Here is an 18,663-nt window from a genome sequence, read left to right as displayed (position 1 = left end):
CCATGTGTTCTCTGAATTAAAACAGACAAAAGATTAAGCTCTACAAAATTCAGCTTATGAAAGGGAGATTTTATTTGTTTTCCTAATATAAGTACTTCATACCTGCTTTTAGTGCTGAATTGGACATCAAATTAATTCAGTGTTCAATTCGGCACTTTGACGAGATGTGACTCTATCACTGATTCTGAGGAACATCCAGTAGTAATCGGCCCTTCCACAGCAGTGTTCTGAAATAACTTTCGTGATTGTACTGCTTGTGGGTAACGTTCAGAATAAATATAAATGGCAAATATTTTGGAAAAGGCTTAATATATTCCTCTTTAACTGTGCATACATTGATCAAGATGCGCAGATGGTGTTAGGTAGGAGAAAAGAAACATCCACTGTTTGTGTAGGTATAACAGCAACACCTCATCTGAATCATCAGGTTCTAGTGTAATCTGTGTAATATGCAACATCTGGGAGCAAAGCAATGTCTCCCCCTTGCCATTTCTTTTCTCATCCTGAAACGAAGGGAGAAAACTGTTCATCTGTAACAACTGAAGGAAGAGGAAGTGAATCATATGAGGGATAACACTCTGGAAATGTTGATTCAGGATATCAGAGGATGAGCAATTCTGCTTGAAAATCTTATACCAAACTTCAAGTGAAGATGAGTCACGAAATTCATTGGTGCCTGAATATTGAATCCGTGTCAGCCATGGAATCCAGAAGGAGTAATCTGGGAGGAATCGAGAAGGAGAAATGTTTGTATGCTCCGTCTCCTTCTAAAGTTTAAATTATTAAAGATTGACTGTAGAAAGAGCTTTAACCAGTTAGAAAGCCTGAAAAGTCAGTGCACCATTCACAGGAGGGAAAGCTCGTGTGTGTTGCCAGGTGGGGAGGGGAAGGAATGGTGGCGGCAGCCGTGTGTGTGTGCGCGCATATACAAGCCAATTTCCTCTTTCCTGCACCCCTGTAGGTCTCGCCATTTCCATGATTTTGCTTCATATTTATTATTTCTTTTGTCCATGAAGTGGATGTGACTGCACTGTTGCTAATTGGAGCTTTCTGTGAAATAATATTGAAAGTTCTGGAAATATAAAAGCTGGAATCAAAATGTGAACTTATCATTTCTTATTCCAGATGCTGGTTGCCATGATGACTGTTCTTTTAAAAACAGCTACTTACATTTCAGATTTTGATTAGAATCATAGAATTTTATGGTACAAAGATGTTGTGAAACTTGGAAGGATTCAGGAAAGATTTACAAGGATGTTGCCAGGGTTGGAGGATTTGAGCTATAGATAGAGGCTGAACAGGCTGGACTGTTTTCCCTAGAACATCGGAGGCTGAGGGGTGACCTTATAGAGGTTTACAAAATTGAGGGGCATGGATAGGATAAATAGACAAAGTCTTTTCCCTGGGTTGGGGAGTCCAGAACTAGAGGGCATAGGTTTAGGGTGAGAGGGGAAAGATATAAAAGAGACCTAAGGGACACCTTTTCCACACAGAGGGTGATACATGTATGGAATGAGCTGCCAGAGGAAGTGGTGGAGGTTGGTGCAATTGCAACATCTAAGATGCATTTGGATGGGTATATGAATAGGAAGGGTTTGGAGAGATATGGGCCGGGTGCTGGCAGGTGGGACTAAATTGGGATGGGGTATCTGGTCGACATGGACATGTTGGACTGAAGGGTCTGTTTCAGAAGTACATCTCTATGACTCTATAACGGGAGACCGTTTGACTCATCCTATATTTAGTGGCTCCCAAAAGAGATACCCATTTTGTCACATTCTCCAGCCCTAGCTCCCTAGCCCTCTGAATTCTTCATAATCAAATGTGTATCCAATTCTCTTTTGAACCTCCTATAAAATCCGTCTCCTCCATTCTTCCCAGGCAGTGTATTCCAAATTCTAATGACTTGCAAAAGAAGTTTCATTCTGCTGCTTTGAGCAGTGAAAACTAGGTGGGAGGGGTTTACATTGGGAGTTCTTCCAGAAAATAAGCTCGGAGCTGGTGGCTGATAGATTTATAGGCATTTAACAATAGAAGGTTAAGAGTGGATGGATGGTTGTAGTGAATGGTTAAATCGGTCAATTGAGGAATAGAGAGTGACTGAAGGATAGGTGCAGGCATTGTATAGGGCCCAGGAGGAAAGTTGAGTGGTCGATTGTGAACATGAATAAATGTGAACTTTAATTGTAGTAAGTAGTTTAGCTTGCAGATTTACAAAGCAGAAACATGAAAATAGAAGATTTAATTCTCTCAATTTTAGCATCTGCTTTTTAGCTTCCAGTATTCAAGATGGAAGTCTTGATAGAACTTTAAATTCAAACAAACTGCTTGCCATGTGGGATATTCTTTGTGGTTGATCCATCCCACTCCATCAGCCATCGTTAAAGCAGTGTTTCCCCACAGAAAAAAAAAATCATTTCTCTGCACGTAAATGCTAATCTTGAAAACCAGCCTTGGAGAAATCTCATGCCTGCCAAATTTATTTTTTGCTCAATAAGCAACATCTCCCAATAATTAATTGCACTGTTGTATCTTTATGGAGCTCTGCAGTATACACAAATCCTCTGAACAAAGTGTGGTATTTGAAAGATGGTTCTACAATACAAACTAGCATCTTTAAAAATATTGGGGGTAGGTTTTCTTGAAAATAAAATGTATGCGCATAAACATTTTTGCTGAATATCTAGTGGCACGGTAGCAATACCTCAAAAAAACAACCTTCTTTATGTCAGCAGAAAATTACCTAAAAGAGTAAACTAGTTTGCAGCAGCAGTTAATGACCAAATTCTAAAACGTTGTTGAACCACATGATTACATCACCAGCTCTAACAAAACTTGGCTTTTTTAAAGCGTCTTTTATGTATAACCTCTCTAATTTACAGCATAACCATTGAATATATATGCAAATTCAAAGCCATTTGAAGCCTTATGGAGAAAACTAGTATATGGATTTTTAAAATATTTGTCTCCATAGCAATATATTTGAGTATTTTGTCAATTCCGTCATACATTTTCAAACTCTGATTACTGAGTATTTGCGTGGTTCAGTTTTCTGGATGTGCAACATATCTTTTTTGATTGCATATATTCATTATTGCATACTATTTGTCTACAGTGCATTAATAGTACCATATGGAGCATCGGAGGTTGAGGGGTGACCTTATAGAAATTTAGAAAATCGTGAGGGGCATGGATAGGATAAATAGACAAAGCCTTTTCCCTGGGGTGGGGGAGTCCAGAACTAGAGGGGATAGGTTTAGGGTGAGAGGGGCAAGATATAAAAGAGAACTAAGAAGCAATTTTTTCACACAGGGGGTGATAAGTGTATGAAATGAGTTGCCGGAGGAAGTGATGGAGACTAGTACAATTGCAACATTTAAAAGGCATCTGGATGGGTATAGAAAGGGTTTTGAGGGATATGGGCCAGCTGCTGGCAGGTGGAACTAGATTGGGTTGGGATATCTGGTCGGCATGGACGAGGTGGACCGAAGGGTCCATTTCCATGCTGTGCATCTCTATGACTCTAAGTTAGGTCAGGTGCCCAGAGCAGCAGCATTTGAATGTCAGTATGCTCAAACGTATCATTCCCCATCCTGAATCAAAACCAAAAGAGCTGCAGATGCTGGAAATCAGAAACAAAACACAGAAATTGCTGGAAAAATCCTGCAGGTTTGACATCACCTGTGGAGAGCAATCAGTTAATGTTTTGGGTCCAGTGACCCATCCTCAGAACTGATGGTAGCTCGGAAAATGTGCAGAAGATATGGTGGGGGGAGGGGGTAAGGAGTAAATGAAAGGCGGAGATAGAACTCAGAGAGACAGACAAAGGAGTGGATAACAATTAGCCTTGGAAAATGAAAAGCTACGGTTCACGAAGACTGTTAGTGGTTATCGATGGTGTAACAGCAGACCAAGGCCTTGTGTGTGGGGATTGGGGTAAGGACATAGGAGAAGGTACTTCAATCCCTAAAATTATTCAATTTGATATTACGTTCAGAAGAGTTTCCAAGTGGAAAATGAGCTGCTGTCCTTCTAGCTTGCACTGAGCTTCACTGGAGCACTGCAGCAAGCCTGAGACAGATGTTGACCAGGGCCAAGGTGGTGTGTTGAAGTAGCAAATAACTGGAAGCACACGTTTTTTTTTGCAGGCAGAACGCAGGTGTTCTGCAAAGTGGCCCCCCAGCCTATGCTTTGTTTCTGTAATGTAGAGGAGACCACATTTTGAGCAGCGAATGCAGTACACCAGATTGTGTGAAGTGCAGGTAAAATGCTGCTTCACCTGGAAGGTGTCTCACTGGACCCAAAACATCAACTGACTTCCCTCCACTGATGATGCCAGACCTGCTATGCTTTTCTAGCAATTTCTGTTTTTGCTTAATTCCTCTCCCTGATTACTGTGTTTAACTGATCCTGACTGCAGGAATCATCCAATTTGAACCTGACATAAGGTTCAAACTTGACAATCCCTTCCGTTTCTCTGTCATTCTTCTGCTCATAACCTTTGTGTCACTTCCGGATTCAGTCACTCTAGTCTATCCTTGGCTGATTTTCACCCTCTATAAACTTCAATACTTCCAAAGTTCTGCCTCATATGCTAACATGCAATGTGCTATAGCACCCATATCTTTGCTGAATAATCGTGGCTAACAACTCCAACTCCTCAGATTTTTAAACCCTCAATTGTATCTATTATTTTGTATCAAATCCTTTATGGCTATTTCCCTCCATATCTCTGATCATCTTCACTGTTACAATACTTTGCCCTTATAGATTTCTCCTCCTCTCCTGCTTAACTTTTAGTTCATTTAGGTAAGGCCCTAGCAAGAAAAGAAATATTTGATTAAGTCATTGGTTATCATTCTTCTGACCCCAGGTGATGGTAATAATGAATAACAATTTTAGTAGTTCAATAACATGCTGGTTGGTCACATGAGACTGCAGATATTCTTTAGCAACAGAAAGTAAGTTTATTATGCAAAAGAAGGGAACAAAATAAAACTCTGTGGATGAAATTTAGAAAGATCTTAACACATGGAAATAAAACTTCAACCTATTTCTCCACCACTTCCCCCAGTTACAAAGACTCAGTCTTGGAGAAATGTCACTGCTGTATCAGCTCTTTTCCTGGGAGTGCTGACATGGATTTTGCTCTCACCTTCCGAGTCCGCTGGCAATAACCTCTCTCTGCCCCGATGGCCAAAACGTTCGAAAGTTCAGACCACTTGAACACTTTACGGATGCTCCCCTGGGAACTCACTGATGATGTTACCTAGCATGGTGACAAAACGTCTGAGAACTAACCACTTGAACACTTCTTTCCCAGCTTGGAACCCATATTCTGCTGCATTTCTTGGTTCTCCTGAATTGAACTAGAAAATTTGATTCTCCTGTTGGGAGGGAAAACTGCTTCCTTCTGAACTGACACCTTGAGCTTTGTGTTCTGACTGAAATTGAACTAATTGCCTTAGTGTGTTTTCTGTATCTGATATAAACCCAATAGTATAAACATCTCCCCAATTGACTGAAGTCATACATTAACTTAAATATGGTGTATTTAAGTGACTGCCCAAATGAATTTCTGACCTTTTTGAAGATAAAATCATCATCACAAGGCTAACCAAAAGCTATCTGCCTTTATTTTAACTACAAATCCCAAGATTTCGTATGTAAATAATGCATCCATCTTCACATTCTACACGTCTCCTCTTTTGGTTGTGTCCATAGTTGTCCTAAGGCCACTCCTGATGAAGGGCTCTGGCCCGAAACGTCAAATTTCTTGTTCCTTGGATGCTGCCTGACCTGCTGTGCCTTAACCAGCAACACATTTTCAGTTCTAAGGCCACACCAACATTCTTTGAGGGAATTTTCTGTGTTGACAATGCTGAGCTTTGCTATTGCAGGTGTGCTTCCTAACACTGACCAATTAAAAACCCATTGCCCTGCAGAATGTTTGTATGCCTTTCAGCATCAATTCCCAGAGTTTGCAAGCAATTTATGTAACTAATTTTTTAAAAAAGCAGCACTGTATAAATTAAGAACAAAAGTACACATTTAAGTGTGTTTGAAATTGGCTGAAAAACTTTGCATCCCATTTTCCTATCTGATTTTAAAAAAATGTAACTATTTCCCTGACTTTGAATGGATCAGCTCCCTTTTTATCCACCTTCCAGATGCAGTACCTGAGTGTTGTCGCTTTGGATCGGCTCAGGCTTGGAGGGCCAAAGGACCTGTTCCTGGGCTGTAATTTTCATTGTTCTTTTGTTCTCTAAATCAGTTGCATCCAGGCTGTTGGAATTCAGAAAGTTTCATTTGAAGACATCATTTTCGACCTAATCATTTTCTAATTATATTTTCTTTTAGCTATGCCCTTGCTACAAAATTGGTCAGAATTGTTAAAATGTTTATCTTTGTAGACATGGGTGTAAGAAATGGATTTGAAAGAGGGAAAGGGATGTGAAACAGTGAGTGATGAAAGAACATAATAAACTGGCAGCGCAGTAACACTGAAAGCCTATTCTCTGGATGCTAGATGATTATAGAGTCAAAGTCATATAGCACGGAAACAGACCTTTTGGTCCAACTGGTGCACACTGACCAGGCTTCTCAATCTGACCTAGTCCCGTTTGCCAGTATTTGGTCCAGGTCCCTCTTAACCCTTGCTATTTATAAACCCATCCAGATGCCTTTTAAATGTTGTAATTGTACCCACCTCCATCACTTCCTTTGGCAGCTTATTCCCTGTGCACACCACCCTCTGTGTGGAAAAAGTTACCCCTCATACCTTTTAAATTTTTCCCTTCTCAATCGAAACCTATGCCCTTTTGTTTTGGACTTGACCACATTCAGAAAAACACCTTAGATACTCACCGTATTCATGTCCCATCATGATTTCATTAACCTCTGTAAGGTCATCCCTCAGCATCTAACAATCCAGGGAAAAAAGACCCAGCCTTTTCGGCCTCTTCCTATAACTCAAACCCTCCAGTCCGACAACATCCTCCTAAATCTTTTCTGCACCCTCTCAAGTTTAGTAGCATCCTATAGTAGGGTGACTAGAATTCATTTATTTTTGTAACAGGCTGTTTAAGTTTCCCATTGGAAAAATTGTGTTGCGTGCAAGTCTACCAAATGTTCTTTTAATCTGTTGGTGGGATGTGAACGTTGCTCGAAAGGCCAGTATTTTTATCCACCTCTAACTACCTTTGCAAGATTTCCACTGAGCAGCTGTCTTGAACTGTTACTGCCCATGCGATGGATAAGTACACTTATGATGCTGTTAGGAAGGAAGTTTCAGGATTCTTGACTCAGCAACTGTGGAGGAAAAACTACACAATGCCGAGTTTGGATGATTGGCTTGAAGGGAAACTTGAAGTTGGTGGTATCTCTATGCATATGCCTGGCTCCTTTAGTTAAAGGTTTGGAAGATATTGTTGAAAGTGGCGTGATGAATTGCTAAAAACATCTCAGGATGATACTGCACTGCATTTGTGTTGAAGGCAGTGAATTGGATGCTGACCATTTGGACCACCTGTGTGGATGATATCAAACTTCAGAATATTGTTGGAGCTGTGCTCATCCACACAAATGGAGAGTATCTTGTGACACTCCTGCTTGTGCCTTGTATTTTTGGATAAGTTTTGAGGAGTCAGGAGATCAGTTAATTACTAATCTGTGGAATCATAGTTTTTAAATAGCTAGTCTGGTTATGTTCCTGTCAGTTCTAACACCCAGAGTGTTGATGGTGAGGGATTCAGTCATGGGAATACTGTAAAGGGAGATTTCTGGATTCTGTCTTGTGTTAGAGATGATTGTTGCCTGACATTGTCTGGTGTGAATGTTATTTTATTAGCCCATACATGGCTACTACATGTTAGCAAAGACAATTTCAATACTGGAGGAGTTACAAATGAATGCTGCATACCATACAATCACAGTGAATGTTCCTGAGTGTCAATTCATGTGGACACATTATACAAGATCTTGACAACACTTTTGATTTATGAATCACTTTCGGTTCAAATAAGGTTTGCTATGTCCTCTCATCCCTCAATGAATGGAAGGCTCAGATATGTTTGTACCGCAACTTTAGTGTCAATGCAAAACCATTCACTTTTAAAGAAAAGATTACTGAATTGACTCCCTTATAATCGAGTTTATAGTACAGTATCTATTGAAGGAATGAGGTTCATTTTCAGAAATAGTTTCTTCATTGTATTTGCCCATTGAATCTCTTAGTGCTGGAAGTTTCATGTCCATTCATTGTGGCCTGTTGATTTTCAACAGCACGATATATGTTTTAAAGCGCTTGCTTTGTGTAAATTAAATATTGTTTTAATAAACTTAGTTTAATGTTTTAAATTTCAGTTTGTGCTTATGCACTTAGGTATTGTTCTAGTCTTTTCATTGCATTGATGCTGAAGACCGTAAATTGCCTCTTTTGCAGCATAGTCCATTCTTCGCTGAGCAGCTAACAGCGTTTCAGGTCTGGCTGACAATGGGTGTTGAGAACAGGAATCCACCAGAGCAATTGCCAATCGTCTTACAGGTGAGTGTATGATCTGCATTAAAATGAAAATTACTGTGGCTTAGAAGGAAATTACATGACCATGACCAGATCTGCATTATTGTAGTTTTTTTCATGATGTTAACAGTTGTGCTTGATTATCTGTTCCTGACCATCATGAAGCTAACATTAATTGGATGGATTGGATTTCACAGGTAACTGTTTATTCAAAAACCATATTGGTCCATAATACTTTACAAATATTTCATATAATTATGAAGCTTCATTCTGCTTTGTGACGTTTTGGCATCATCTGTGAGTAAAGTGTATTGAGTTATTGCCAGAAGCATGAAGTGTCCAGTGATGAAGCAAAATGTTCATGTACAGACTATGAACTTGCAAAGTGAAATCTGTATACCTTCAGTTGAGAAGGAGCAATAAGACATGGTGAAGTATTTGAGCTTGAAATTCCTGTTGGCTCTTCTCATTAGAAATTCATTCTTATTGAATTATTTCAGTGATCCCAGATACAATGATAATGTGAAAGAGAATCTGTTGGTTGTGGGTGGAAAAAGTCCAGATCTTCAAAAAAAAACTAGCATTTCTTGTTCAATCTGTATTTTCTTAAAATAAACTTAGCTCACAGCATTGATTCACAAGGACAATAGCAATTTGATGGAGGTAAGGGTTACAAAGATTGCAGTCCCAGTAGAAATCTTAACCGGCACTGGGGAATTTTGTTGTGGCTTTTATGCATTCCTTATTTGTGCAAGCACCCCAAAAGATTGAAGTTCATCTCAATTGGGTAATGGGCAGAGAGATATGTAATCATTCTGACATCCTAGGTTGCTTTCATATATTAATTGGACGGAATCTGATGGTTCAAACCACTGATAAATCAGCTCCCAGAAATAAAGGTGTGCATTGCATGTATGGAAGTGGGCTGGTGGTGTTGTTGAGGGGGTTACCAAAGGATTTATGATATTGGAAACATAGCATCACTGTCAGCAAAGACTGAAAGACTGTTTCTTCATAAATTTGAATAAATTATCTTAAAATTGCTTAGTGTCTATTTTTGGTAACTGGGCCCTGAATTAAGTCTTACATGGTTGAGTAAGTTTTCAGTGCTAATATTTTCCACTGAGCTTTATTCTTGAAAAAATGTTTTGGCTGGATTGAAAAAATGCCTTACTTGAGGAATGTATTGGTCCTTATCTTCTGTTTGGAATAGTGGTGGTAGTAGTTTGGACTAGTCTAATCTAGTCTAATCTAAGGTAGTAGAAATGGGTAGCCAGCTTAGGAAGTAGTCAAGCTTTCAGAACCTTCAGCGTCATCTGTCTCACTGTGAATGTCTTATTTTTTTTTCTCCATTTCTGTCTTGTTTCTCCCTTATGTTTGTTTGTTCACCTATTCTCCTGTTTCCTCTGCTCTTTGTAAGTTTGATATTGCTCTCATTATTCTCATCCATCCTGTTTGTGAAACTGCAGTCAAGGCAAGGTAGCAGCATTAGGTCTTGAGCAGTTGATGACTCACTGAAGATGGGCAGGTGTCCATTCTCAGGCACGTTTTGCATGACATTGCAGATACTAACCAGAAGAGAGGTTGGTGGATGTGAACATTTTCTGTTAACCCTGATAAAGCCATGAGCTTTTTGAGCTAGCTGATTTATTTTCAAGCAGTTGTTCACACATTATTTAACACTGCCCTGAGCTCTTTTCAAAATCAGGAAACAGATCAGATTCAACCCACACAATTTAGGTACTCCTGATGCTAGGTCTGACCTGCCATTGAGTATCTTTTTAAAGACAATAACTCAGTTGTGTTCTATGTGACTTTGCTTCTTGAGAGTGTTTAAAATATTAGAAAGTAACCACTGAACAGGGGATGTCTTTGCTCGACAATCCATCTTCAATCAGTAATCAAGAGTTATGGGGAAAAGCCAGGGAAATGGAGTTGAGATTATCAAATAAGCCATGATTTGAATGGCGAAACACTCGATGGGCTAAATAGCCTCCTTCTATGTATTATGGTATAGGCCATACGACCCTTGAACTTGCTGCACCATTCATGAAGATCTGATTGTAAACTCAACTTTGTATATCTGCTCACCCTGATAACCTTTTGACTCTCTTACATTAGTTCTGAATCTATCTACCTCTGGCTTAAAAAATATTCAGTGATACCACCTCAACAGCTCTTTGGGGAAGAGAACTTTAAAGATTCATGATACTGTGTGGAAAAATAAATCCATCCCCATTCTAAATAGACGATCCTTTATTTTTAAACTGTCTTCTAGATCAAAGCGAAATGCCCTTTCAGAATCCATCCTGTTAAATTCCCTCCTTGTTTGTTTCAGTAAGATGGCCCTTTCAACTCATACACATCTTTGTGTCATCAGCAAATTTAGCAACTATAAATGTCCCTTCTTCATGTTCTTGTGTTCTTATGCAAGACATTATATTATAATTTATATTTATGTTATAACTGTTATAAATAGTTTCCTGAATTAAACTATTTGTGAGTGATAAAAAATTTTTTCATGCTAATTTGCTAGCTGCTACTACAATTTAGACTCAAATTGCTTCAGGAGTGAACAGAAAGTAATTTCAATTGTGGTTTGAATATTTATTCCTGGTGTTTTCTTCATGCATCAAATGAAGCTGGATGGTGGGCTACTACCCGGTGCGAGATTAGATTTCTACTGGAGCAAGCTTGAACTTTGCTATTTTGTGCTAAGTATCTCCTTCCTATTCTCCCTAGGTGCTGCTTAGCCAGGTACACCGTCTGCGAGCGCTGGATTTGTTGGGAAGATTTTTAGATTTGGGTCCCTGGGCCGTGAGTCTGGTATGTCCCGTGTTCTAATTTGAAGGTTTAATGGATTTCATTTATCCTGCAATTCAATGTATCATAAGAGTACTGAGTCATTTTATTTTCCTATTGTAATCTACCATGATTTGAATTTTCAGAACCGAAGACTTATAAGATAATTTGTGCTAAGCCGTATTTTCTTTTTGCTTTTGATGAGGGATAGCATTACAACTGTGCTGAGGGAGGATATTCCCTGAAATACATCCAGGGAAGTTATTTGGGTGGAACTGAGAAATAAGGAAGGGATGATTACTTTATTGGGATGGTATTATAGACCCCCCAATAGTCAGAGGGAAATTGAGAAACAAACTTGTCAGGAGATCTCAGCTATCTGTAAGAATAATAGGGTAGTTATGGTCGGGGATTTTAACTTTCCAAGCATAGACTGGGACTGCCATAGTGTCAAAGGCTTAGATGGAGAGGAATTTCTTAAGTGTGTACAAGACAATTTTTTGATTCAGTATGTGGATGTACCGACTAGAGAAGGTGCAAAACTTGACCTAATCTTGGGAAATAAGGCAGGGCAGGTGACTGAGGTGTCAGTGGGAGAGCACTTTGGGGCTAGCAACCATAATTCTATTCGTTTTAAAATAGTGATGGAAAAGGATAGACCAGATCTAAAAGTTGAATTCTAAATTGGAGAAAGGGTAATTTTGACGGTATTAGGCAAGAACATTCGAAAGCTGATTGGAGGCAGATGTTCGCAGGTAAAGGGCTGGCTGGAAAATGGGAAGCCTTCAGAAATGAGATAACAAGAATCCAGAGAAAGTATATTCCTGTCAGGGTGAAAGGGAAGGCTAGGTATAGGGAATGCTGTATGACTAAAGAAATTGAGGGTTTGGTTAAGAAAAAGAAGGAAGCATATGTCAGGTATGGACAGGATAGATTGAGTGAATCCTTAGAATAGTATAGAGGAAGTAGCAGTATACTGAAGAGGGAAGTCAGGAGGGCAAAACGGGGACATGAGATAGCTTTGGCAAATAGAATTAAGGAGATTTCAAAGGGTTTTTACAAATATATTAAGGACAAAAGGGTGACGAGGGAGAGAATAGGGCCCCTCAAAGATCAGCAAAGCAGCCTTTGTGTGGAGCCACTGAAAATGGGGGGCGATACTAAATGAATATATTGCATCAGTATTTACTGTGGAAAACGATATGGAAGATATACACTGTAGGGAAGTAGATGGTGACATCTTGCAAAATGTTCAGATTACAGAGGAAAAGGTTAAAGGTGGATAAATCCCCAGGACCTGAACAGGTGTACCTGAGAACTCTGTGGAAAGCTAGAGAAGTGATTTTTGGGCCTCTTGCTGAGATATTTGTATCATCGATAGTCACAGGTGAGGTGCTGGAAGACTGGAGGTTGGCAAACATAGTGCCACTGTTTAAGAAGGGTGATAAAAACAAGCCAGGGAACTATAGACCGGTGAGCCTGACCTCCGTGGTGGGCAAGTTGTTGGAGGGAATCCTGAGGGACAGGATGTATATGTATTTGAAAAGGCAAGGACTTATTCGGGGTAGTCAACATGGCTTTGTGCATGGGAAATCATGTCTCACAAACTTGATTGAGTTTTTTGAAGTAACAAAGAAGATTGGTGAGGGCAGAGCAGTAGATGTGATCTTTATGGACTTCAGTAAGGTGTTCGACAAGGTTCCCCATGGGAGACTGGTTAGCAAAGTTAGATCTCATGGAATACAGGGAGAACTAGTATTTGGATACAGAACTGGCTGAAAGGTAGAAGACTGAGAGTGGTGGTGGAGGGTTGTTTTTCAGATTGGATGCCTGTGACCAGTGGAGTGCCACAAAGATTGGTGCTGGGTCCTCTACTTTTTGTCATTTACATAAATGATTTGGATGTGAGCATAAGAGGTACAGTCAGTAAGTTTGCGGATGACACCAAAATTGGAGGTTTAGTGAATAGCGAAGAGGATTACCTCAGATTGCAACAGGATCTGGACCAGATGAGCCAATGGTCTGAAAAGTGGCAGATGGAGTTTAATTCAGATAAATGTGAGGTGCTGCATTTTGGGAAAGCAAATCTTAGCAGGACTTATACACTTAATGGTAAGGTCCTAGGGAGTGTTGCTGAACAAAGAGACCTTGGAGTGCAGGTTCATGGCTCCTTGAAAGTGGTAGATAGGATAGTGAAGAAGGCGTTTGGTATGCTTTCCTTTATTGGTCAGACTATTGAGTACAGGAGTTGGGATGTCATGTTGCGGCTGTACAGGATCTTGGTTAGGCCACTGTTGGAATATTGCGTGCAATTCTGGTCTCGTTCCTATCGGAAAGATGTGAAACTTGAAAAAGTTTAGAAAAGATTTATAAGGATGTTAGCAGGGTTGGAGGATTTGAGCTACAGGGAGAGGCTGAACAGGCTGGGGCTGTTTTCCCTGGAGCGTCAGAGACTGAGGGGTGACCTTATAGAGGTTTACAAAATTATGAGGAGCATGGATAAGATAAATAGACAAAGTATTTTCCCTGGTGTTGGTGAGTCCAGAATTAGAGGGCATAGGTTTAGGGTGAGAGGGGAAAGATATAAAAGAGACCTAAGGGGCAACTTTTTCACGCAGTGGGTAGTACGTGTATGGAATGAGCTGCCAGAGGTTGTGGTGGAGGCTGGTACAATTGCAACATTTAAGAGGCATTTGGACGGGTATATGAATAAGGAAGGGTTTGGGGGGGGGATGTGGGCTCAGTGCTGGCAAGTGGGAATAGATTGGGTTGGGATACCTGGTCAGCATGGACGGGTTGCACTGAAGAGTCTGTTTCCATGCTGTACATCTCTATGACTCTATGTAAATCTTTCTAATTTGACACTCACTCTTAGTTTTGAATATGGACCACTATTATTTAAGTTTATTTTTTGCTTTCTCTGTAAAAATTTGTTCCATTTTATTGAAATTGACTTCTGGGGAGTGAGGAATCTAAACCTGGAATGACCTGACATATGCTGAATGATATTTTGCTGTTGATTTTGTTGTAGGCCACTTCTTTGGCATTTCATATTTTTTTTAATCTGTATTTTTCCTTGACAGGCATTATCTGTTGGTATTTTCCCATACGTTTTGAAACTGCTTCAGAGTTCAGCTCGGGAATTAAGGCCCCTCTTGGTTTTCATTTGGGCAAAGATCTTGGCTGTAGATAGCGTAAGTAATGTGGTTACTTCATTCGAAAGAAAAGCTAAATTTTTTTTCACAGAGATGCTCATTAAAATATCCTTTTGGCTTAGTTTAGCAACAAATGGGATTTCTATATTATTCAGTATAGCTGCTGAGCATACCAGGTTTGTCAAAGATTAAACATACTTCAGTTACACAGATTGGAGAAGCTGAAACAATTTTTGGTGCATAGGAGGTTGAGAGGAGATTTGATAATAATGTTCAAAATCAGAAGGGTTATGGCCAGAGAGGGTACAGACAAACTATTCCATTGGTGGGAGGGGTGAGAACTGGGAAACATCAATTTAAGGTGATTGATGAAAATATCAAAAGTAACATAAAAACGTTTACATACAAATAAATGGTTATGATTAGGAATGCACCAATCAAAAGGGAAAGGGAAGCAAATTCAAGCATTGCTTTCAAAGGGAATTGGATAGGTATTTGAAACACAATGTTTTCAGGGTTACTGAAAAAGGTAATTAAGTGGGATTACCTAAATTATTCTTGCAGATAGCCTGCGAGGGTTTTGCAAGCTGAATGGCCGCCTTTGTTGTAACAATTCTACATTAATTCGATGCAAATTTTACCAAGATATCATAAATACATGGTGCCACAAATGTTGTGTGCATGTCTAGGGTGTTGTACTGGTATCTTCTGAAAGTTTGTCATTTCAACGTTCAGCTTTTAAAATATTGGACTCGAGCGTTTCACGGGTTGGGTACTTGAGTTATGAGGAAGAAAAATAGTGGAAGGGAACTTTGTATCCAGTAATGAAAGCACTTTCATCTCTGTTGCCTTGTCGTCCTCAATCTTTCTGCCTTCTTTGGTGCTGTTGTCCATTTTATTTTGCACTTCAGAATTCAATCACTGCATCTCTGTTTTAACATACCAGATCAGCTCACGGTTACATCGTTTGCTTGCTGTTGTTAATCGCTTGCATTTTACTTTTGGGTAGCTCCACTTACAAGCCTGTGATCATTTTCCATGTGTTTGCAGATTATGTCCAATTCTGTGTGCTCATTATCGTAGGCCTGTTATCCAACTGTCCTTCACTATTAAATCCTTTGCTGTTTTCGAGAAGATTGTAGCTCAGATCGAGGTTCATGTTGTAAGTTTGCTCGCTGAGCTGGAAGGTTTAGTTTCAGACGTTTCATCACCATACTAGGTAGCATCAACAGTGAGTCTGTGGTGAAGCACTGGGTTTATGTCCTGCATTTGATTTGTCTTGATCTCTTAAGGTGGGTGATAACATTTCCAGTTCTTTTTCTCAGACAATGGCTAATGGGGTCCAAATCGATGTGTTTATCGATGCAGTTCCAGTTTGAATGCCAGGCCTCGAGGAATTCTCATGAGTGTCTGTGTTTAGCCTGTCCCAGGATGGCTGTGTTGTCCCTATCGAAGTGGGGTCCTCCTTCGTCTGTATGTAAGGATGCTCGTGATCGTGGGTCATGTCTTTTTGTGGCTAGTTGGTGTTCATGTATCCTGGTGGCTAGTTTTCTGCCTGTCTGCTCGATACTGTGTTTGTTGCAATCCTTGTATGATATTTTGTAAATGAGATTTGTTTTGCTTGTTGGTGTTTCAGGTCAGTTAGGTTCATCAGTAGTTGTTTCAGTGTTTTGGCAGGTTTGTGGGCAACCAAGAGGTCTGAGTGGTCTGGAAGTTATTTCAGAGATGTCTTAGATGTATGGTCATGTGGCGTAGGTTTCTGAGTGTATTGTGTCTGCTTGTTTGGATTTGTTGTTGAGAAATTTACGGACTGTGTTTATTGGGTACCCATTCTTGTTGAATATGCAGTATTTCTTCTGCCTGTAGTTCTTGGGTGCTGCAGTGTGTTGTGGCCAGTTCAAATAATGTCCTGATGCAGCTTCATTTGTGGATGTTGGGGGATGATTGCTTCTGTAGTAAATTTAACTATTAAATCCTACACGAGTCAATATGTCTGCAACTGTGGTGTTGATTAAGAGCATAGAACATTACAACGCAGTACAGTCCCTTCAGCCCTCGATGTTGTGCCAACCTGTGGAACTAGTCTGAAGCATATCTGTCCTACACTATCCCGTTCTTGTCCATATGCCTATCCAATGACTATTTAAATGCCCTTAAAGATGGTGAGTTTACTACTGTTGCAGGTAGTATGCTTCACACCCCCACTACTGAGTAAAGAAACTACCTCTGATATCTGTCCTATATCTATCACCCCTCAATTTAAAACTATGTCCTCTCATGCTAGCCATCGCCATCCTAGGAAAAAAGGCTCTCGCTGTTCATCCTATCTAATCCTCTGATTGTCTTGTATGTCTCAATTAAGTTACCTCTCAACCTTCTTCTCTCTAACAACTTCAGTCCCTCAGCCCTTCCTCATATGCCCTTCCCTCCATACCAGGCCGCATCCTGCTAAATCTCCTCTGAACCCTCTCCAATGCTTCCACACCCTATAATGTGCATAACTGTATGCAAAACTCCAAGTCTGGCTGCACCGGAGTTTTATTGCAGTTGTGGCATTACCTTGTGCCTCCGAAACTTGAACCCTCTACCAATAAAAACTAGCACACCATATGCTGCCTTAACAACCCTGTCAACCAAGGTGGCAACTATCAGTGATCTATGCACATGGACACTGAAATCTCTCTGCTCATCTACACAACCAAGAATCTTACCATTAGCCCAGTACTCTGTATTCCTGTTGCTCCTTCCAAAGTGAATCACCTCACTTTTTCACGTTAAACTCCATGTGCCACCTCTCAGCCCAGCTCTGCAGCTTATCTGTGTCCCTCTGTGACCTGCAACGTCCTTCTGCACTGTCCACAACTCCTCCAACCTTATTGTCATTGACTAACCCATCCTTCTATGCCCTCATCCAGGTCATTTACAAAACTGACAAACAGCAGTGGCCCTAAATTAGATCCCTGCAGTACACATGAGTAGCTGAACTCCAGGATGAACATTTCGCATCAACCACCACCCTCTGTCTTCTTTCAGCTAGCCAATTTCTGATCCAAACAGCTAAATCACCCTCAATCCCATGCCTCTGTATTTTGTGCAATAGCCTAACATAGGGAACCTTATCAAACACCTTACTGAATCCATTTACACCACGTCAACTGCTTTACCCTTGTCCACCTGTTTGGTTACCTTCTCAAAGAACTCAGTAAGGCTTCTGAGGTACGACTTACCCTTCACAAAACAGTGTTGACTATCCCTAATCAACCTATTCCTCTCTAAACAATTATTAATCCTCTCTCTTATAACCTTTTCCAACACCTTACCCACAACCAAAGGAAGGCTCACTGGTCTGTAATTATCAGGGTTGCCTCTACTCCCCTTCTTGAACAAGGGGGCGACATTTGCTATCCTCCAGTCTACGGGAACTATTCCTGTAGGCAATGACAGCATAAAGATCAAAGCCAAAGACTCTGCAATCTCCTCCCTGGCTTCCCAGAGAATGCTAGAATGAATCCTATGTGGCCCAGGAGACCTATCTATTTTCACACTTTACAGAATTGCTAACAACTCCTCCTTGCGAGCATCAATCCTGTCTAGTCTAGTCTAGTCACCTATATATCAGTCTTCTCCTCGACAAGGTTGTCTTTTTACAGTGTGAATACTGACGAGAACCGTTAGCGCTTCCCCTATCTCGTCAGACTCCATGCACAACTTCCCACTATTTCCTTTGATTGGCCCTAATCTTACCCTAGTCATTCTTATATCCCTGATATATCTATAGAAGGCTTTAGGATTTTACTTGATCCTATCCATCCTTGACTTCTCATGTACTTTCCCAGCTCCTCTTATCTCTCGCTCTCTCTCCAGGCTAACTTGTAACTCTCAAGCACCCTAACTGTACCTTCATTAGTAAACCACAGCTCCCTTGCTCGACAACTTCCTCCCTGACTAACCTAAAGCTGTTCTGGTTGACAGTCTTCTCTGGTATCCTGGGTTCAGTTCCATGCTTTAATCAACTGATCACTGTCAAACCTCCTTTTTTCCTTAACCTATTTTAGTACTTTGGTTCTTATCTTTGGTATTCCAAGAGTTCAGTATAAAACCATTGCATTCACCATTCTGTCTAAGCTGTGCATCTGTACAACCACTGGGAGGCTCCATGCATGCCCACGTGCATTGGCTTCCGAG

General features: G+C 40.4%; 1 protein-coding gene across 1 annotated transcript in view; it reads left to right on the top strand.

Moving 5' to 3' along the window:
- The window catches only part of rptor (regulatory associated protein of MTOR, complex 1), a 383,050-nt gene that overhangs the window by 178,696 nt on the left and 185,691 nt on the right, over positions 1-18,663 (top strand). The window contains exons 11-13 of the mRNA XM_060844826.1: positions 8,444-8,545; positions 11,264-11,347; positions 14,407-14,517. Of these exons, the coding sequence (XP_060700809.1) occupies positions 8,444-8,545; positions 11,264-11,347; positions 14,407-14,517 (297 nt within the window). The remainder of the gene's footprint in view (positions 1-8,443; positions 8,546-11,263; positions 11,348-14,406; positions 14,518-18,663) is intronic.

The sequence above is a fragment of the Hemiscyllium ocellatum genome, chromosome 25 (genome assembly GCF_020745735.1).
Source record: "Hemiscyllium ocellatum isolate sHemOce1 chromosome 25, sHemOce1.pat.X.cur, whole genome shotgun sequence".
NCBI classification, from domain to species: Eukaryota; Metazoa; Chordata; class Chondrichthyes; order Orectolobiformes; family Hemiscylliidae; genus Hemiscyllium; species Hemiscyllium ocellatum.
The sequence above is the reverse complement of the archived record's forward strand: the minus strand, read 5'-3'. Positions and strand labels throughout refer to the sequence as shown.